The 19,790-nt window shown below is 29.2% G+C and overlaps 3 protein-coding genes and 1 long non-coding RNA gene across 11 annotated transcripts; 2 read left to right on the top strand and 2 right to left on the bottom strand.

Annotated features, from left to right (window-relative positions):
- Positions 1 to 256: 256 nt before the first annotated feature.
- LOC126922031 (peroxisomal membrane protein PEX13) lies at positions 257 to 2,924 on the bottom strand. 6 transcript variants are annotated; one of them, XM_050734191.1, is made up of 6 exons: positions 2,670 to 2,924; positions 2,242 to 2,506; positions 1,650 to 1,928; positions 1,142 to 1,389; positions 808 to 987; positions 257 to 707 (listed from the first exon to the last, which is right to left on the bottom strand). In XM_050734191.1, exons 2-6 carry the CDS (start codon positions 2,307 to 2,309, stop codon positions 349 to 351), a joined length of 1,134 nt encoding a protein of 377 aa, XP_050590148.1. In that variant the 5' UTR covers positions 2,310 to 2,506; positions 2,670 to 2,924; the 3' UTR covers positions 257 to 348. The 6 variants fall into 6 exon arrangements, with proteins under 6 accessions (XP_050590148.1, XP_050590150.1, XP_050590151.1 ...); XM_050734193.1 differs by having other exon boundaries at positions 2,242 to 2,372; XM_050734194.1 differs by having other exon boundaries at positions 2,242 to 2,350.
- On the top strand, positions 1,831 to 2,090 carry LOC126922036 (uncharacterized). Its single transcript, XR_007712638.1, has 2 exons — positions 1,831 to 1,954; positions 2,034 to 2,090. It is a non-coding gene; the product is annotated as an uncharacterized LOC126922036 (long non-coding RNA).
- Positions 2,925 to 3,005: 81 nt separating the features above from the next.
- LOC126922030 (CAAX prenyl protease 1 homolog) lies at positions 3,006 to 5,830 on the top strand. The gene is made up of 6 exons (XM_050734190.1): positions 3,006 to 3,289; positions 3,587 to 3,733; positions 3,836 to 4,039; positions 4,116 to 4,628; positions 4,699 to 4,842; positions 5,132 to 5,830. Exons 1-6 carry the CDS (start codon positions 3,188 to 3,190, stop codon positions 5,348 to 5,350), a joined length of 1,329 nt encoding a protein of 442 aa, XP_050590147.1. The 5' UTR covers positions 3,006 to 3,187; the 3' UTR covers positions 5,351 to 5,830.
- Positions 5,831 to 6,876: 1,046 nt separating this feature from the next.
- LOC126922028 (SR-related and CTD-associated factor 4) lies at positions 6,877 to 19,698 on the bottom strand. 3 transcript variants are annotated; one of them, XR_007712635.1, is made up of 20 exons: positions 19,477 to 19,698; positions 18,451 to 18,579; positions 18,058 to 18,349; positions 17,797 to 17,984; positions 17,407 to 17,685; positions 17,170 to 17,316; positions 16,820 to 17,070; positions 16,437 to 16,652; positions 16,184 to 16,317; positions 15,839 to 16,047; positions 15,525 to 15,702; positions 15,144 to 15,455; positions 14,773 to 15,000; positions 14,414 to 14,688; positions 14,070 to 14,315; positions 13,381 to 13,844; positions 12,845 to 13,125; positions 12,021 to 12,634; positions 9,304 to 9,434; positions 6,877 to 6,979 (listed from the first exon to the last, which is right to left on the bottom strand). XR_007712635.1 is itself a non-coding variant. In XM_050734189.1 (19 exons), the coding sequence occupies exons 1-18, from the start codon at positions 19,504 to 19,506 to the stop codon at positions 12,027 to 12,029; spliced, it is 4,467 nt and encodes a 1,488-aa protein (XP_050590146.1). In that variant the 5' UTR covers positions 19,507 to 19,698; the 3' UTR covers positions 6,877 to 6,979; positions 12,021 to 12,026. The 3 variants fall into 3 exon arrangements, 1 of the variants encoding a protein (XP_050590146.1); XR_007712634.1 differs by having other exon boundaries at positions 9,304 to 12,634; XM_050734189.1 differs by lacking the exon at positions 9,304 to 9,434.
- Between the last annotated feature and the right edge of the window lie 92 nt (positions 19,699 to 19,790).

Below are 19,790 nucleotides of genomic sequence, written 5' to 3'. Positions count from 1 at the left end.
ATGAAAAGAAAAAACTTAAAAAGTTTGATCCAATAATACATAAATTTTGAATATTTCCAATTTTAATTTAAATAAAATTTTAATTTCCTAAAATATAATTATTTTATAATTTAAATTGTTAGTTATATTAATCAGAAATCATTATTTCCATATTTCTAAAACTTCATTTATGTTAGTGGTATAAATTTATATTTCATATAATTTGGTCCAAAACAAATTTCTCTTGTTTTGAATCTAAGTTATAATAAAAATGAAATGTAGAAAAGTTACAAAATTTATTGGATATAAATTCTAGTGTATTGTTGAAAGTTATAAAACATTTAATAAAATCATTTGAAACCAAGTTCCCTATGCCTCATTTTCAACAGTTCTATCATTTCTTGTAGGCTGTGAATCCTTTCTATTGCTAGAACTTTCATCTGTAGAAGATTTTTCTTCATTTACAGGGTTTGTTTCATTATCTCTTTTCAGTTTTTTCAATTGTCCTATAACTTTAATATAATTGTAAGGAATAAGACCAACATTTACATTATCGGTAGCTTTGCACCATCCGGGCAAATTTTTTGGTTGTAGAGACTTTGGTGCAAGATAGACTTTTTGACCAGCTTTTATACTGAGTTCATCATTGTGAGTGGCAACAAAGTCATATAACACTGTTGCAATATATGCAGGTTCCTCAATATCTTGCCATTCTTTTGGATCTTTTCCTAAAGATTAAATTCTTATTTAGTCACTTTATCTTATATGTGAAAAATTCATAACACATAATCTTTAAATAACTAGCAAAGGTATTTTATGTTTTAGTACCTTTTATTTGCATGTTTTTAATATTATTCGAAATTTTATGAATTATATAAGGTACTACAAAGAATACACTGAATATTAAAAACCCAGACCAGTAAGAAGAATTATGAACGTTTACACTTCTAACTTTTGCTAGTGATTTATTCCATAACTCTTCGTTTATTGAATCTTGATTTTGATAACCTAAAAGAATATTTAATAAAAAAACGAATATGAATGTACATTGTACATTTTTCATTTACAATACGAAGCAGATTATGGTTAGTATAACATATTGTGAACTCATATCGTAGAACTACATATCATGTAAACTGTAAAATATAATAGAAAACCTTACCAGTAGAGCGCACAATCTTCCTGTACAACCATTTAAAAAATCTAATTAAAGCAAAAGTGTTAAGTAACTGATTTACAGTGGAGCGTAATTTTCCAACATTTTCTGCAACATTTAAGATTGCTCTGAATGAATTTGTTAAAGCAAAATATGTGGATTCCAATAGCATTGTTATAGATGAAAATGTATGAAGAACTGTCTCGATCAACTGAAAAGTTGACCTGGTATTTTCCTCAACATATAGGGAAAATCTGCAAACAAATTCAAATAACTATTACTAACTTATTCCATTATTTCCATCAAAATTCATCAAAAATTAATTTTGGAAATTGTTTATCACATTTAAATATTATAAATTACATATGAAAACATTGAAAATTCTATATATCTTTTATCATTATGAATCGAGTCACAAAATCTTTTATCATTACAAACAAAATGAAAAATGAATTGAAAAGATTAAATATGATATAACATATGAAATAAATATGACACATTATAAGCGTCTTACCTATTTTCGGCATCACCACTGTGTCCACCAAACATTCCATAATTATTATAACTGGAATATGGACCATATGAACTATATGAACTGTATCCTCCATATCCATTAAATCCCCTATATTGATTACCATATCCACCAAATCCGTATCCTCCATAATAATTAGATCCGTATGGTCTATGATCACTAGATCCAGAATAATTTTGGACTGGTTGACGCGGAGGTACCGGTGGAGGATTTCCTGGTTGAAGATTTGAAGAAGGAAATGGTGATGCCGGATTTGGTATACTGCAATAAAACCATTTTATTTAAAAGTAACAGCATTAATCCATTAAATAGAGAAGAAACTTATTATTGTTTAAATTCTATTAACTGTATTATATTAAATTGCAGATTAGAATGAAATTTCAAAAATATGAATAAAATTACTGTTTTATGAATGTTCCGTAATTTGAAGCATTACATTATTGATTACTTTTTTTAAATAAGGTATCACTTAAATCTTATCAACACGTCTTAAATTATTTGATAATTTGTCATCGATTATTAGATATAAGATTATAAATATTATCTTAAATTAATTTTTACAAAAAACCAGTACCTGTTTATGATGTTAGGTACATTTTTTAAGTGATTTCCATTAATTCCATTTGTTCTTTCCGGCGCCATGCTTTACGATAATATTTTTATTACGTTCATTATGTCGTTCGCTGTACAAAGTTCATAACCTCTCTGCTTATACAAAAATACTTAATACGGAAAGACAGAGTTTTTATCGCTAATTGTATATGTATAATCTGATACTATTTTTTTTCATAGGACTTCAAATTGTTATGTTTTCAAACTGATTTCTTTACAGTAATACCCTTAAAATATAGTTAGTTACTAAAAGTTCGATATTTATTATTTTCAATTTAATTCATTCAATTCAAAAAATAAAATTTATAATATTAAAATGTGTGTGTGTGTGTGTGTGTGTGTGTGTGTGTGTGTGCGTGCGTGCGTGCGTGCGTGCGTGCGTGTGTACACCAATTTTGTAGATGTGTGTGAAGAGGACGTAGGTCGTGAGGATTAATGACGAGATTACTTGTTATTGTAACCGTCAAATATGTTTAAGACAATAAATTAATATACAAACGTAGACGTTAGTCGTTAGTACGATGTATAAATCGCAAAATAAAATCGCGGAATAAATGCTCGTCGCGTGACTTGATAGACGCTCGTTAGATACTCGAAGATACTCTAAATGCTGTTCGATACTCGATATATACTGTATATGAACTCACTCATATATATATAGATATATATATATATCCAATATCGAAAAGTTTGTGATATTAATATTAATATTATAAGATAATAGCAAACATAGGACACGTTGATGAAAATTTAATTAAAGCATCACTTCATTTCGATGTTCAAAAAAGATTATAGAGATTATAGTATATGTTGTTGCGGTAACCTCGGTGTCCCTAACTTTATTGTAGTAAACCGGCGACCAAGGTAGAATACAGAAAGAAGAATTTTTATTTATTAAATACAAAAGAATGTCGAATTTTGTAAAATTTATCGAAGAAAACATACTTTATGAAATTTTAGCCGTAACATGGCTTTTAGTTCTTTGGGAATATTATTTAAATCTTCGTCAGGTAAATTGTTGTAAATTTTACGTAACCATTATTAACCTAAATCATTAAAGTTAAGTTTCCCCACCTTATTAATTTCTAATTTTACTTTAAAACATGATTTCTTTTTCATTATAATAATTAATTATAACACAATTAATTATAACAATTATAACCTTTCTATTATAACAATTTCCTAATTTTTATAAATTAAATAATATTTAGGGAAATTATATTTCTCTTTTAGAAAATAATTATTATTAATAAAATTAGATTTATAAAAATAACTCTGTATTATACGTAAGTTCTCTTTTTTTGTAGAGAGATTTGATGATGAGATTGTCTGATTTACCTAAATCAGTTGAAGGTTTAATGACACAGGATGTTTATAAGAAAGCACACAGTTATTTGCTAGATAAGTTAAAATTTAATGATTTTAAGAGTATATTTTCTGAACTATGTACTACGGTATGAAATTTTTATTTATACATGTATATATTATGTTATGTTCTAATATTTAAAATGGAATCATATAGTTCTTGTGATATGTAAGCATTTGAATATTTGTAGGTGTATTTGTTAAATTTATGCTACTATCGATTTTGGCTATGCAGTATTGATATTGTCAAATATTGTGGCTTTGATGATCAAAATGAAATTCTCATAAGTGCTGTTTGTATGTTCATTATAAACGTTATCCGTGATATAATAATTTTGCCATTTAAAATTTATGCTACATTTGTTGTGGAACAAAAACATGGCTTTAATAAGAAAGTAAGAAAGTAAAAATTTTTCTTCTAATGTGATAAAAGTAATTTTTATATTCTCAATTTAATAATGTTAATTTTAGACACCGTTATTCTTTATCAAAGATCAGCTTCTTCAATTTGTTGTACGTGAGATACTTACAGTACCCTTCCTATGTGCTATAACATGGATCATAAAAAATGGTGGAGGGTACTGCTTCCTTTATCTTTGGATATTTTTAATAGTTGCTGCTCTTTTCCTTATGATTATTTACCCGGAACTAATTGCACCACTTTTTGATAAATACACACCTCTTCCAAATGGAGATTTGAAAAAAAAGATTGAAGAGTTAGCAGCATCAGTAAACTATCCACTTTATAAAATATTTGTTGTTGAAAATTCAAAAAGATCATCACACAGCAATGCATATCTGTATGGTTTCCACAAACATAAAAGAATTGTTCTCTATGACACTTTAGTCAAGGAGTATTATAAACCAGCAGAAGGCGAAACAAACACAAAAGGATGTACTACAGATGAAGTAGTAGCAGTATTGGCACATGAATTAGGACATTGGAAATATAGTCATACATTAAAGGGATTTATACTTGGCCAGGTAAATTTTTAGGCAACATATTTACAATATTATATCTTAATTACTAATTTATAAAAACATGTTTTTGCAGGTACAATTGTTAATGAATATTTACATATATTCAAAACTTCTTGATTATAAACCTGTATTTGAAGCTTTTGGATTTATGGATAGTCAACCCACATTTATAGGATTCGTAATTATTACTACCTATATTTCAAATCCTCTAAATATAGTAAGTTTAATGTATTACTTTTGATTTAGAAAAATTTGAAAAATCTTTGCATGCGTAAAATATTGTACGTTTGCTATATATATATATATATATATATATAAAACAATATGACTTAAATCTTTTAATATTCATAAAGAATGAAATTTTATAAAATACTTCACAAATATTTCAAAATAATTTTAAATTGTTTTGCTTTCAAGATGTAATTTATGTATATTTTGTTTATGATGAACAATGATATTTAAAGTAATATTTATAATATTTATAAATTATTTTACAATTTTTACAGTTAGTCCAATACATAACAAGTGTACTGAGACGAAGATTTGAATTTGAAGCAGATAAGTTTGCAAAAATTTTGGGATATAGACAAACATTAAAAAGCTCTTTAATTAAACTACAGGAGGATAATCTTAGTTTCCCTCTTTATGATAAATTGTATTCTAGTTGGCATTGTAGTCATCCTCAAGTCCTTGAAAGAATTGAAGCTATTGATAAAGAAGATTAACTATAACATTTTCTAATATCATCATCATCATATCTAACATCATGTACATCATGTCCATTATTTTAACATTGTGCATATCAATTTAATGCATCATATTAATAGTCATGTAAAACAGTTACATTGGATAGTAATCAAACAATGGTTTTATAATTTGCAATTGATATAACTTATAGTTTAAGGGCACAATTAAATAATAGCCATAATCACGATTTATAAAAAAAAATGTGCTAAAAATAACAGAATTAATTTGATTTATTACATGTTCATGATGTAATTAATATTTTATAATCACCACATATATGTAATTTAAAGTTACATTGTAAATCAGATTAAAATAATTAAAACTTTATCATTATATAAAGAAAGACATTAAAATTTTTAAATCAATTATATAATTGACGAATGAAACTGTGCTTCTATGAATCGTAAACAATTGTATTTAGAGATTTGATTTAAATAAAGAATAATTATTAACAGAAACTCTTAATATAATTTAATTTTTAAAATAATGTCATAAAGTATTTGTAATATATTAGGAAATAATTACTATGATTATAGATAATATATAGATAATAGATAACATTCATTTAATGTAGTGCATAAAATTTAATTTTCATGTTCTTTTTTCGATTTTACGCAAGTATACAATACAAGTTTCTTGCATTGTTTTGCCTTGTTTTTTTTTTGTTTTTCTTTTTTAGGCAACGATATGTTTTAATATAATATTGTCATGTTTTTTGTAATAATACTAAATATTATAAAGTATTTTATACCTTATAAAATAAAAAGCACAGTGCTATTCATCAAAATGAACATGTTATCATCAGTTTTAGATATATAAAGAATATTTATGTAGAACAATTACTTTTCTAGGTTGCGTGTAATTTGAATTATAAGGTCAAGATATATTTTTAGATAAGTATATACCATATACACAAAGTGATGTTACATTTGATATATAGAATTTCCATTAACTTTTATTATTTATTACTCTATATTTAAATTTTAAGGCATTTATGGAACATTATTATATATACATACATTCCCTTCTAACATATAATTTTATAGCAGCAAAATAATACATGTATAAATGGTATTAAACTTTTATTAAATTCTTAATATATATTTCTCGATATTTCAATTATGTAGAATACTCTTTTTTACATTAACATTCATTGTAAACTTAATATTCCGCGCCTTTAGTACAATTTTTAAAGTAATATTTATTATTGTATTTTATGTACACGAAAATTAAATACTTTTCTATACGAAATTTAAACAATAGAATTAGAGTGAAACATAGTAAGAAATTTTTGTTATTGTTTATTTGTCTTATCTGGTTTTGATGAAAAAACAATGCAATATTTTGTAATTCTAGCTAATATATCAATTATATACGAAAGAAATATTTGTTTGTCGTTATAAAGTACTTGTGTACGAATTAGAAAATGAAACAAATAACCAAATGGTAAAAGTAATTAACATGAATTATCTTAAATATAATATGATATTCTCATATCGCAACCTACATTCATATCTCAATTTTATTAAAATGCTCATGTTTACAATAAATACATTGGGGGAAAAACCACGTGATAGATCCGTTTCTTATTCCAAGTTTTATTGTGCCTGAAACAAATATGAAAATATATTTAGTTGAAATTATGTATTGCGAAAATGTAATTTATTACGTTAATAATTTGGAATAAAGATTGGGCCTATATCCGTTAAACAAATAATAATACACATTTGCAAACGTTTAATTTATAAATTAATCATTCAATTAAATTAACAGGCAGAAAGTTCGTGGTTTCTAACTTACTTGTTCTTGTTTAATTGTACTTATTCCAAAGAATCGCAAATTTTAAGTATTTTTATTTTTATTCGTAAAAAATTGAGAAGATCACCAAATTTAAATTATTTATTTCATTATCAATTTTTTTCACATTTAATAGATTAAAATTAAGATCAGTAAATAGAAATTTGTAATTTCCAATAGTTTCTGATGCTGTACATTTGTCAATCAATATAGAATTAAATGAGTGGAAAATTTTAGTAAAATAAGGTTTTAATGATGTATAATCTAAATTAATTGCAGGAAACTTGTATTATATACATTCTAATATTACTCTCTTGCATTACATCCTAACAAAGATATTTATGAAACTTTTACTTTCATTTATAAGCAGCAATTCAATAGGAAATTATGCCTGTAATATGATGAAATTATAATTTCAATAGTAGTAAATTCAAGAATAGTAATTATAATTGCTATGTAATAATGTAAATTGTTAGTATAAAACTCTAATAATGGTATAATTAGTAGTGATAAAAAACATCAATAATTGTTCACTTTATATTGAAAATTTGCCACCCTTCAATTATACCAAATCTTATAAAGTATCTTCTACATTGGACCGCTTATAAATATTTGATATCTTGTAGATGATTTGTGCATGAACACATGAAAATTCGAGGTTACAGCATGCAGGTATACAAGAACTCTACTAAACCTCTGATATTGACCACGAACCTTCGCGCATGTGCATGCCAAAACTTTTTCTCATTGATCAAATCGACATCGATAACAAGTTACAAAATGCATTATATTTGATTTAAAAAAAGAATGAAAAGAAAGAAATTACTTATAAACGAAACAAAAATTATATATCTTGTACAAAATGCTAATCGTGCATAAATTAGTTTATGTTCAATTGAAATATTACAAATGACAATGCTTCTATTGTGAAGAACATTAAAAATAGACTTTACAATGATCTATGCATTTATAATACTTATTCTGTTTAATCGTATTATTAGTAATTACTAATGCATATAAATACGCAAATAGATATTTACATAACTGACCAACTATTTGTTCATGTAAACAAATTAATCGCGATCTTTCAATCATTCATAGATCAAATTTTCAGCTTATGAAAAAGAAACAAATAGAAAACTTTTCTTTAAACTCTGTTCCGGAGTGGTGCACGGGCTCTTTATGCTATTCTAAATTTCGATACCTACTCTTTTCTTTTTTCAATATTTTTATTCTAAGAAGTTTATAATACGGTGATCCGTTAGAAAAAAAAAAGTACTTCATGCTGGACGAACTTAAACTCCCGAGTTATAATTCTTAAATGGCTTGATGATTTTATAATAGTTAATTTATCACCTACTTATACTTTAATATGAACAGAAAGTCAATCAGCAATTAAACAAAATTTAGCACAGATAATCTCAGATAGAAATTTGCAATATTAAATACAATCTATATTACACTTTTCAATCGCTCCTAATTAATCTTAAAGCGTAATCTAAAATCGTAAAATACAAAATCTTGTTCTTTATTCAATAGTAAACTTTCGTTCAATAATATTTTACTCATATGGTATCAATACTATTTATCATTATTGCACATTAATTATTTATCAAAATTACACATCCTTTTTTCTAACTATTACAACAATACGTTTGATTCAACTATCATATGATATTAATCATATTGGTAACATTATGTTCACTTATAAAATGAATTAAAAATGGCATTGATGATACACATTAATCTAAATCTTCAACGTATATTCGATAAAAATTTATTGGAAAACAAAGTCCAATGCCTCCTGCAAATATTCAAATGATTACAAATAAGATTTGAGAAATTAACATATAAAATTTACTTAATGTTATCTTAAAGCGAATTTTTTCGCTTCGTATTATCAAGTTATTCATATCATAGATAAATATGTCTCATTCATCTGTATAAGTTCGTCCAGAAAGAAATCTATCATTCTATATGTACAAATAAATAAATATAAATATAAACAAATATATGTATATTTATTTATTTATATGTATATATGTGTGTATACATATATATGTATGTATGTATGTATGTATGTATGTATGTATGTATGTATATAAATATAATGAGTTATAAAACACAACAGTACCTTGCACTTGTCGCTCAGTTTGAGCGCAAGCGACCTGGTGGCTGGTGTTCCATCGTCGTGTGGCGACAGAGAGAGAGACTCACGCATGTGAACACACGAGTATGAGCACTGAACAAGTATCCAAAGCCGCTCTGAAAAGATTTCATTCCATTCCGAATATCGTCCCAAATGTTTATTTTCTCTTACATTGTTTCACAAATTTCTTTATCTCCTGTCATGCAAACGATGGCTCCAATTACAGAGTACATCCGGCTTAAATAAAGTTTCTTTAATACATTATTCGATATTCGGAGGAAAAATTTTTCAGATAAAAATTGCACAGTAAAAGAACTAAACAGAGTAATACGTTAGTTAAAACGGACTTAAAATTAATTTAAAATCATTTAATGATTTTTAATAGTTGATGGCATATAAAAAAAATTTTTTTTTAATGCAAATTAAAAAAAATATAAATTTAAATAATCATTAGAATTATACTTAATATTACATAATAATCATTCACCGTTTTCAAATCATTGTTCTTTATAAAAGAAAAGAAAAAACGTCTTCTTTTCACATATTTTACCTACAGCAATTAACAATTACCTAAGATGCTTTGTAAAAAACAATTATATCCCTTCAAAAGAAGGGCTATATCAATATTATAGATTGTTAGAAATAATTTTAAATTTCCAAACACTACGATTTGGCTCACAACTGGCTTAGTGTGATTTTCCTCTGAAACATCTCCCTATAACGTAATTAAATGATATCGTTGAGATATAAACAAAAATTAATAAACTTAAAAAATTCTTTGAATCATTCATATAAATAATGATAAGTAGAATTAACTGACAATAATTAATTTATCTTGATTTTTCAATGAAGACTCCCAGATAAAATCTTTTAAAAACAATTTTATATATGTAAATTTTTAAATTTACATGTTTGAAGTTCGATATTTTCTAGGAAAAACATAAAGACAATTCCGGGAGCCAAGCGGAATGAAAGGCTGTAATTTTGCTTATGAAGAAAGACGTTATATAGAAAATATTTATTTTTCGTTTGATTGAGCCGCGCCGAACATCGGTGCTATATATATTCTCACTTTTTTTCATCTTCTCTCTCTCTCTTCTTTCTTTCATAATCATTTATACACATGCAAACATTCTGTCAATTTTCTACATTCTCTCTTCCATACACACGCATATTTATATATATAATCTCTCTCTCTATCTATTTAAATATTTGCAGTGGTAGAATCTTGCTTATCCGAATTCACGGTTATTTGTTTGAACCATTGACTTTTTCTGTTGATTGAACGTTTAATTTCTCTTTAAATGAGCAAAATTTGTTAACTTCAAATTACTTCTATTAAATAAGATAAGTATCCTTAACATAATATTCAAATAGCATAAAAATTTATTTAAACCAATACGGTTACAAACACAGTACTTTTCTCTTATGTAACCTTTTATCTATTGTTAGTTGGATATAACATCGTAAAAATTTAAATGAACAAGAGTTCAATCAACGAAAAATGTCCATGTAAAAATACTTGAAGTTTCAACGATACACGGTTAATCAAGATCCTACTATTAAGATTTGTCTATCTATACAGTACGATCGACTTAAATATATACATTCAATTGTTTCTTTGACTGTTGGAAATATAAAAAGAGATATTTAAAAATTATTTGATATAAAATGGAAAATGGCAATAAAAATGAAGATTTTTCTTACGAATATTTCTTTTTTTTCTTAAACAATTTGATATATCAGATTATTACTGATACTATTAACCACTTTTTACAAATTAAAAACATATCATTCTTACATTTCAAAAAATGCATATTTGACCTTTTAAATTTTATTTTTAAAAAGATACTAAAATATAGCTGAATAAAAATGTTAAATAAGTTATCAAAATAAGTCATTTCGAAATCTCTTCTATTAATGATAGAAAATATTCATTTTCATTTTTATATTCATTTTTAAATTAAATACTATTCTTGTATTTCCAAAAGTTCCTAAGAAATAGTTAAATATATATATTTAAATCGAATATATTGTATGCTTGTTCACTACGAAAATACAAAAGTATTTACAATTTAATAAATAATAAGTCGCCACTTGGAGTATCCACGGGTCATAGGTCCTGTGTTTACAAATCACAGCTTCTTTCCAAGTGTCCAATTGATCACAAAATCAATTTATTTGAAATCTGAAACTCTGAATTAAAGATAGCTTATTCTATTCAATCGATGATGTATTTTCTGTTGTATTCGTTTTACATAGATCTCAAAACAAGATAATTTTTTAACGTGAAATGTGATAAAGTTACAAAAATTAATAAAAATGTCCTTTTTTGATATATTTCCCTCGCGAATAGTATAGTCACTATAGATTTATATACGAATTTATTAATTTAAAGTAAATTAAAAGCTCGTACATTTTTATGTTTTTTATTATAATTTCTTCGTTGTATTTACTCCTTAAGATCTACTTTTAATAACAAGCAGTAAATTTATCAGTATTACAGAGGTTAGAATTGAAACGGAATACCACTATTTTTAACAATAATTGTCATCGATTGAATACAATTATTCTAAAATCCAGTATCTCATTTTCTAAAATTGACTGTTTCAATTCGACCCAACGAATTCGAAGCAACGAATTCTCCCTCACACCACTCCACAGAGTAAGAAAAAATTTTAAAGAGAAAAATCGCTCTTTACTTTGGTCTAAGAATCCCTGCAATCCTCTTCTTCCTCCTTCTTCATTTCAATGCCTTCTTCTTTTGTCTCAACCGTTTCTACTAATTCTTCCTTCCGTTCACTAGAGATTGCTTCCTTCATATCAATTTCTTCTTTCACTTCTTCTTTCACAGCTACTTCTTCTTCCTTTGCAGGTTCTTCTTTTCCTTCAACATTCGCAGAGGTTGATTCTTGTTCTTTTGATTCTTCAATTTCCTCTCCAGATGGACTAACATTAGTCCATCTAGATTTTCGTCCCCTATTTCGATTTTCTCTTTCCATGTTATTCGGATGTTTATTACCACCTTTTTTGTCTCTAAGATTATCCCTTTGCGAGTGATTCTCTGAATCGGAAGGCCAGGAACCAGGCGGAAGTTCCTGATTTCTCCAGGGAGCAGCAGACTCTGGAGGAATAATGGATGGCGGACCCATAGGACCGAAAGGTGGTCTTACATGGGGTCGAATATCATCAAAAGGTGGTCTGAAAAAGGCATCCGGCTCTCGGGGATCAAAAGGTGGCCCACGAGGGCCAAAAGGCCTCATACCAGGACGAAGGGGACGAGGTCCCAAACCTCGTGGATGGAACATTAATGGACCTATAAAATAAAATCTTGTTAAACTTTTATTCGTTAATTTAAATTTATTCATTCATTTGATTATTATATAACAAAGCTGAATGTAATAAAATTCTGTTATATATAAAAGTTTGGTAGCAAATATATAAAGAATTACTGACGTCTATATTAAATACGTACGAGTGAAAAAGTTAACAATTCCTGAATTATCTTTTTATTAAACTTGTTTACCTGGTCCACGAGCTCCTAAGGGGGCTGGCCGTGGTCCAAACCCATCAGGATGTCCAGGTCTAGGTCCTCTAGGTCCCATTATTGGCGGCATCCCAAAAATAGGATCAATTCCAAAGAATTCTCGCCTTCTAGGTTCAAAATCACCCCGGTCGAGGTGTCCCCTTGGGTCGAAACCATCTTGAAGCCGTGGATCAAAACCATCTCGCCTAATTTCATAATCGAACCGGTCCCGATCATCGAGTGGTCTTCTTCCTCGTACTTCAGACCTATCAAATTCCTCCCTTTGGCAAGCAATTAATCAAGAATTCAATGCTTTAAACATACTATAATTTTGTTAACAATTATGTTTTGTAAAATGTAAATATCATTACTCAATGAATATAAAAAAAAAAGAAAAAAAAAAAAGAGAAAAATGTCATATGTTGCATTTTACACCATATATTGTATAAACATTACGATGATTGTATTTACTTTTGTAATTTACATTTATTTACTTTAATTGTAAATTCAAAAATTAATACGAAATAGTAGCTCACCTTTGTTCTCTGAGTGATCCAAGTCTTCCAAATTCTTCTACTCTTTGTTGTCCATGTATTCTATTATCAAATTCCTCTTGATATATTCCTCCTTGCAACCTTGGAACATCCATAAATTCCTCGTGTATCTGTGATCCTCTATGACCTCTTCCGAAACTTTGTCTATCTCTTTGCTGCTGATATTCTCTCGGATCTTGCGGATTACGAAAATCTGGTGGTCGAGCTGGAAAATCACCTCTTTCTTGAGGTAAACCAAACTTTGGCAAATCCATTAAAGAAGAAAGGGGTTCTCCACGAGTCGATCGAGAATCATCAAAATTTCTGTCGGATCTATCTCGTTCCTGGCGATTACGAGGTATTATTCGATCGACACGATCTTCAAGTGGCAGTGTGCCATCAGCCAATTGACGCAAACGATCAGCTAAGCTTGGTTTCCCATCTTTTTTTGGAGTAGTTTCGTTTTCCTGAAATATAAATATTTTATTAGAGTCGCTTAACAATTGAAAATGAATTGAGATTACTGTCACGGCAATAAACAATGGTATTATTAATGCAAACTACAAATCTTTGTAATTTAAATCTTTTGGATTGTTTCATACTACTTTTTAAATATTTTTGATAAAAGTAGATCAATAAAATCTTTACTTCAATACTTTTAATTTAATCTTCTTTTAGCAGAAAATAATTACCTGAAGAGTTTGAGTCTGTGGATTTCCTTCTCGATTTTCCCGGTTTTCCCTTTCTCTTCTGTCATCCCTGTCTCTATCTCTAAGATCTCTTCTACGATCGCGTCCCCTATCTCTCCCTCTACCTCGGTCTCTTCCGCGATCCATTCTAGAGTCAGTACCTTCCCTATCTCTGTGAGATAAATGCGTCTCTCTGTCTCTTCTTTCCCTATTTTCACGATCTCTCTCTCTTTCTTTATAATCTCGATGCTGTTATATTAAATTTACATCAAATTAAAATTTTATGCAGGACATTCTAAATCACATAGTTACAACATTAGTTGCTGCAATAAATGAATTTTATTTACCTCTACTTGTTGATCAGATTCTGCTCGTTCTTCATTTTGTGAAAGTTGTTGTTCAGTTAAATTACTTTTATTTTTTGCTCCATTTGAACTTTGTGGCATTGCGTCTTCCATCTCTACATCCATGTCATCAGCAGAATGTTGTTGTTGAGGTAGTTGCATTTGCAAAGGTGCAGAAGGGCCTACACCATATGGTTGTCGTAACATTGGTAAATTTGGCATACCTGTTTCCGTTGTTGGCGGAGGAACTCCTATTGGAGGAACATTATGTGGCATACCTAGAAAGAGATGAAATTTAAACTTTCATCGTTTTCTTTTATTCATGGTTCAGCTCACTTTATGAATTGATCATATACACATACCAGTAGAATTAGGTTTATCAGAAGGTGCAGCTGGAGCTGGTAAAGGAATTTGAGTTAATAAGCCAACGCCAACACCTGCTCCAAATGGAGAATTTACAGGTGGCGTTAACATAGTTTGCATCATTCCCGGTGGCCCTAACAAACTTTGCATATTTGGAGGTGGCACACCTATGGGAACATTCGGCATTAAACTATGTGCCATTGGTAATCCCATTGGTCCAATCATACCTAAACAATAAAAAAAAAAAGAAAAAAAAAAGAAAAAGAAAGGTATAAAATGATAAACTTTAAAGGAAGAATAAAAATAACTAATACCTATTTTTGATTGAGTCTTCAATTTTCGTTAAAATTTTCCTTCAATAAGTACTTACGAGGAACTCCCGGCATTGTAAAAGCAGGTGGCATCATCTGTAATTGTGTATTTGGTGGCGGTAAAAGAGCAGCTGATGTAGGGGGTCTAATTGGTGGAGGTTGACTTGTATCGATTACTTGTTGCTGCTGTTGACCTTGTTGTGAAGTTTGTTGCTGGGATTGTTGCTGTTGAGCACTAGTTGAAGGTTGCATTACATTTACAATACCATCCGCCAAATTTGGAATTCCAGCAGCTGCAACTAATGCTTGCTGTTGCAATTGCAGCTGTTGTTGAAGTACATCTGCATTTGTTCCGGAATGTTTTAATTTACCTGTTAATGATTTATAATGATTAGCATCAATTGTCTCAAATATTCCTTAAAACATAATTGTTCCTTTACCTTTTAGATTGGGCGGTAGAGTGTCTTCGTCAATCATACCTCCTTCTTCTAATAATTCTAAATCTTGATCAGTAACATTAACTAATTTATTCCAAGGAATATAACTAACTCCTAATTCAACTTCCCAATAATCTTTCCATTCTTTTCCTTTCACTCCTTTTCCTGGAGCCCAAGCTAACTAAAATATAATAAAAATTCTATTATTTTGAAAAGACATAGAGGTTTATTGTTATTTGATAATACATTTATAAACATCTTTAATAAAAACAATAATACATTATTATTTTTAAACGTGACCAAAAATGTTAACTTACAGTGATTGCCTTTCCTTGCATTTTATGATTTTTAAGCTTAGTAAGAGCCCTATATGCATCTTGCCTTCTATTCATGCATATAAAAGCGCAACCTCTGGGTGAAATTAAATCTATACTGACAATATCACCAAATTCTCCAAAAGTATCTGAAAGTTCTTCTTGGTGTACTAATTTCGATAGATGTCCCACCCAAAGGGTTGTACTACAAACTGCAAATAAATATATTAAATTCATATATATATATAAAAGAAAAAAAGAGAAACAAAAAAGAAAAAAAAGAATAAGAAGAACAATTCCTTCAATGTAAAACCACATGGACATGCATATGAAAATAGGAGAAATTACCGCTTAATTTATCTCTCACAATTGGTGGTAATCCTCGTTTACGCCTTTCTCTTTCTTTTTCTCGTTCTTCCTCAGTCATCTTTTCTCGACTATCCTCCCGTTTTCTGTCACGACCTCTGTCTCTTGAACGAGACCTATAATATAATAATATCTTTAATATCGCATGATCATAACAAAGTGCATAAAATAATTTATAAATATATATTTAGATACATTACCTCTAATATAAGCAAAAGAAGACATGTAAAATTACCTTCTCCTCCTAGATCTGCTTCTTGATCGAGATTTTCTATCTCTGTCTCGATCTCGATCCCTGTCCCTATCCCTATCTCTATCTCTATCCCTATCTCTGTGTCGTGGTGATCTAGATCGACTGTGATGTCTGTATCGATCAGGCGATCTACTCTGTGATCTTGTATTTTCACAATTTACAATTTCTACACTGCTACTATCTCGCCTTGCACCATTTCTATAGACAATCATTTATTAATAATCAGTTTCAATATTCAGTAATGTTACAAGTTAAATTGCAATAGAAATTAAAGTAAATTTAGATTAAACGAAAAACTAAATTTCATGAAAATGAAAAGGAAAATATATCTTTTACCCTACTTTGTAAAAGGGAAGAATGTTTACCCAGAATAATCTTGCGTGTCCTGCCGTTCGTCAAGAAGTGGACTCTTTTGATTTTGATGCGCTTGCTGATTTATCTGCCTAATATTTGATAAAGGTTGAGAGGCATACGGTAGAGCCGGTGGATAACCAGGAGGTGGTTGACTCATATCTTGTATGACTCCGCTACTTACATTTGTCGTATAGGTATTTTGTTGACTTGGTTTCAAAATGTCTGATGGTTTTAATTCACATTCAGATGCAAATGGTAAGTTCTGAAACAAAGATCGATTTTCATTAACATGCATGAAACTATTAGGATGTCTTTTACTTTTATGTGAACAGGAAAATTATTAATACTGTTAATAACATACAGGAACAGTTTGAGCTAGATGTTTATCAAATTCTTCCTCTTGCTGTTTCATTTGCTGAAGTTTCCGCATCTTTTCTTCTGTTTCGTGCTGTGATGAAGAAGTACTTCCCTGCATTGTTTGTTGTAATGTTTGAAGTTGTCTCAAAACCTGTTATCAATTAAAGAATTAAGCAATTTATTAATCTAATCATATTTTCTCCTTGACTGCTATATTGATGTAATAATGATAAGTTAGTACCTCTGGATTTGTTAAAAGAAGTCCAAGACTCTCCAAACTATTTCCTGTTGAAACTGTATTGTGTTGACCAGTATTAGATCCTGCGGTCGCTGCTGGTGAACTAGCAACAACAACATCATCATCCTCTTCCTCGCCATAATCAAAATCTAAGAGCTTTTTATCAAATTTTACAGAACTTTTCTGTTCATTTGTGGACTCCTGCTTTTTTAATAATAACTGCTGTAAATGTTGTAACTGATCAAGGAAAGAAACATCCATTTGAGCTGAATTCGATTGCCCCTGAAAAGAGAAGCCAAAATTGAAATTCTGTTCATTTTACGTACAAAAAGATATACGACACACTGTTAGTGTACAAATAATATATAAAATAAATATAAAAACAAAACTTACTAAAAGTTTATTAGCATTAACTATATTTGCTGTTTCTATTTTTGTTTGTGCAAGCCAAGCAGGATCGATTGGCTTTGCGGAAGAAAATAATTTTTGATCCTTTACCGCATTTTTTGCAGTCAAAGGGGGTGTCTTTACAGAAGTTGCAGTGTTACTAACATTATTTGTTGCAGACGCATTCAGTGTACCTAAACATAATAACGAATATTCACTATTTAATTTTATTTAAATTTGATATATTAACTCACAACTTCCTTTTACCATTGGTATTAACTGCTTGCTCCTTATGTATTGGATGATTTGGATCCGCAAGATCAAATAAGGGCTGTATAACCTCTGAAGGGAACACTGCATTCTTCTGCCAAAGATTTAAAACTCTTATTACTTTGCTTTTATCTTCCTGAGGGCACTTCAAAAGATTTAAGAAAGTGGTTTGCATGTTCTTGGCAAAGCGTGGAGCAAAGACATCTTTCTCTACCCCAAATTGGTGTCTGGACTGACGTACGATTGAATCTATAACGTACAATCCAGGCACTTTGTACTCTGGCTTACACTGTAACATTAATTGGCAATTAATACAAATAGAACAAACAATATAATTAGCATGTATTTTATACTTTGCTCTCAAAAGCTTTCTTATTTTTTATAACTCACTTTTTGAATGAATTTCTCGACACTTTGCACAACATGTTTATAGAATTTAATTGCCTTAATTGCACCTCTAGTTAAAGAATTCATCTTAGCTTTCGAAATTGGTGGTTTAACATCATACAGAGCTGAGAGCTGAAAAAAAAAACACATGTATAATTATTATTTTCTATTTTTAATAACTTCAATGTATTCATAATCATTTAATATAGTAGTCAGAGAATATGATTAAATTTTTTAATTTAAGAAATTTTAATAGTTCTCGATAGTACTTGAAAAGAACTGTTGATGTTGATTTAATGTACCTATACTCTTCAAAAGCAATTCTAAGTTTTATATGTAACAAATCAAAAGTCAACAATATATGTTTATATAAATTCTAATGAATTGATCACAAAAATTAAACAAGTTTTATTACAATTGCTATGAATTCAATTAATATCGCTTACAAAATATTCCTTATTGCTTTCCCTTATTTCTCTCCCTTCCATCACAAACATAACAGAACTAAACCACACATATACAATAATTATTTACCATTTCTTTATCATTACATAAATTACAAAATTTCTACATAATAAAGATGATAATGTTATGCATCACAAATACTTAAAATCACAATAAAAGTTCTCTCTGATTTCTCTGCCTCTTTCTTACATATAAAGATAATCGCTCTCTCTCTCTCTCTCTCTCTCTCTCTCTCTCTCTCTCTCTCTCGCTCTCTCTCTCTCTCTCTCTCTCTCTCTCTCTCTCTCTCTCTCCCTCTCCCTCTCCCTCTCTCTCTCTCTCTCTCACTCTCGCACGTCTAGAAATCAAAGCATTCTTCAAGCACGAAAGTCACTTCAATTTTCATACAATAAACAGCAAAGACAAGTCGGGGAAAACAATATCATTTGAATCTTTAGTTTAAAATAATGGCACGATTTCAACTTTGAAAAGTAAGAAAGAAAGAGAAAAAGGAAAAGATGAACAAGAGAAAAAAAGAGGGAGAGTCGGCGGGCTAGAAGAAGAACTAAGGGTAAGTCAATTCACCTCTGCGTTAAATGCCTTAACCGCCTCCATCTTGATGATGGTGCGAAGCACCAAAGATTTGCTATGTTTCACAGAAATCCGTGATCCTTGGGACGTTTAATGTTTTCGCGATAAATCGCATGTCTTGGCTCAGGGCGCACTGTCTAGCTGGGCCATGCCACTCAAGATGGCGGCGCTATTTCCCGAAAGGCATCGCGGGGCGGTGATGCGTGACGTCACATGCCGCTATGCACGGTCGGTAACAAGTTTCACTTTAATACCGATTATTCTACACCAATTAAAATCCAAAGAAATAAATTATTAAACGGGAATCA

The sequence above is a fragment of the Bombus affinis genome, chromosome 11, assembly GCF_024516045.1.
Source record: "Bombus affinis isolate iyBomAffi1 chromosome 11, iyBomAffi1.2, whole genome shotgun sequence".
Taxonomy (NCBI): Eukaryota; Metazoa; Arthropoda; class Insecta; order Hymenoptera; family Apidae; genus Bombus; species Bombus affinis.
The sequence above is the reverse complement of the archived record's forward strand: the minus strand, read 5'-3'. Positions and strand labels throughout refer to the sequence as shown.

Excerpts from the sequence above, each read along its gene's own strand:
- LOC126922030 (XM_050734190.1), top strand. The coding sequence starts at position 3,188 with ATGTCGAATTTTGTAAAATTTATCGAAGAAAACATACTTTATGAAATT. Across the intron at positions 4,040-4,115 it reads AACATGGCTTTAATAAGAAA|ACACCGTTATTCTTTATCAA; the intron begins GTAAGAAAGTAA and ends TGTTAATTTTAG. Across the intron at positions 4,629-4,698 it reads AGGGATTTATACTTGGCCAG|GTACAATTGTTAATGAATAT; the intron begins GTAAATTTTTAG and ends ATGTTTTTGCAG.
- LOC126922031 (XM_050734191.1), bottom strand. The coding sequence starts at position 2,309 with ATGGCGCCGGAAAGAACAAATGGAATTAATGGAAATCACTTAAAAAAT. Across the intron at positions 1,390-1,649 it reads AGTGGTGATGCCGAAAATAG|ATTTTCCCTATATGTTGAGG; the intron begins GTAAGACGCTTA and ends ATTTGTTTGCAG. Across the intron at positions 708-807 it reads TAAAAACATGCAAATAAAAG|GAAAAGATCCAAAAGAATGG; the intron begins GTACTAAAACAT and ends TTTAATCTTTAG.
- LOC126922028 (XM_050734189.1), bottom strand. The coding sequence starts at position 19,506 with ATGGAGGCGGTTAAGGCATTTAACGCAGAG. Across the intron at positions 14,316-14,413 it reads AATCTGATCAACAAGTAGAG|CATCGAGATTATAAAGAAAG; the intron begins GTAAATAAAATT and ends TTAATATAACAG. Across the intron at positions 13,845-14,069 it reads CACAGACTCAAACTCTTCAG|GAAAACGAAACTACTCCAAA; the intron begins GTAATTATTTTC and ends TTTATATTTCAG.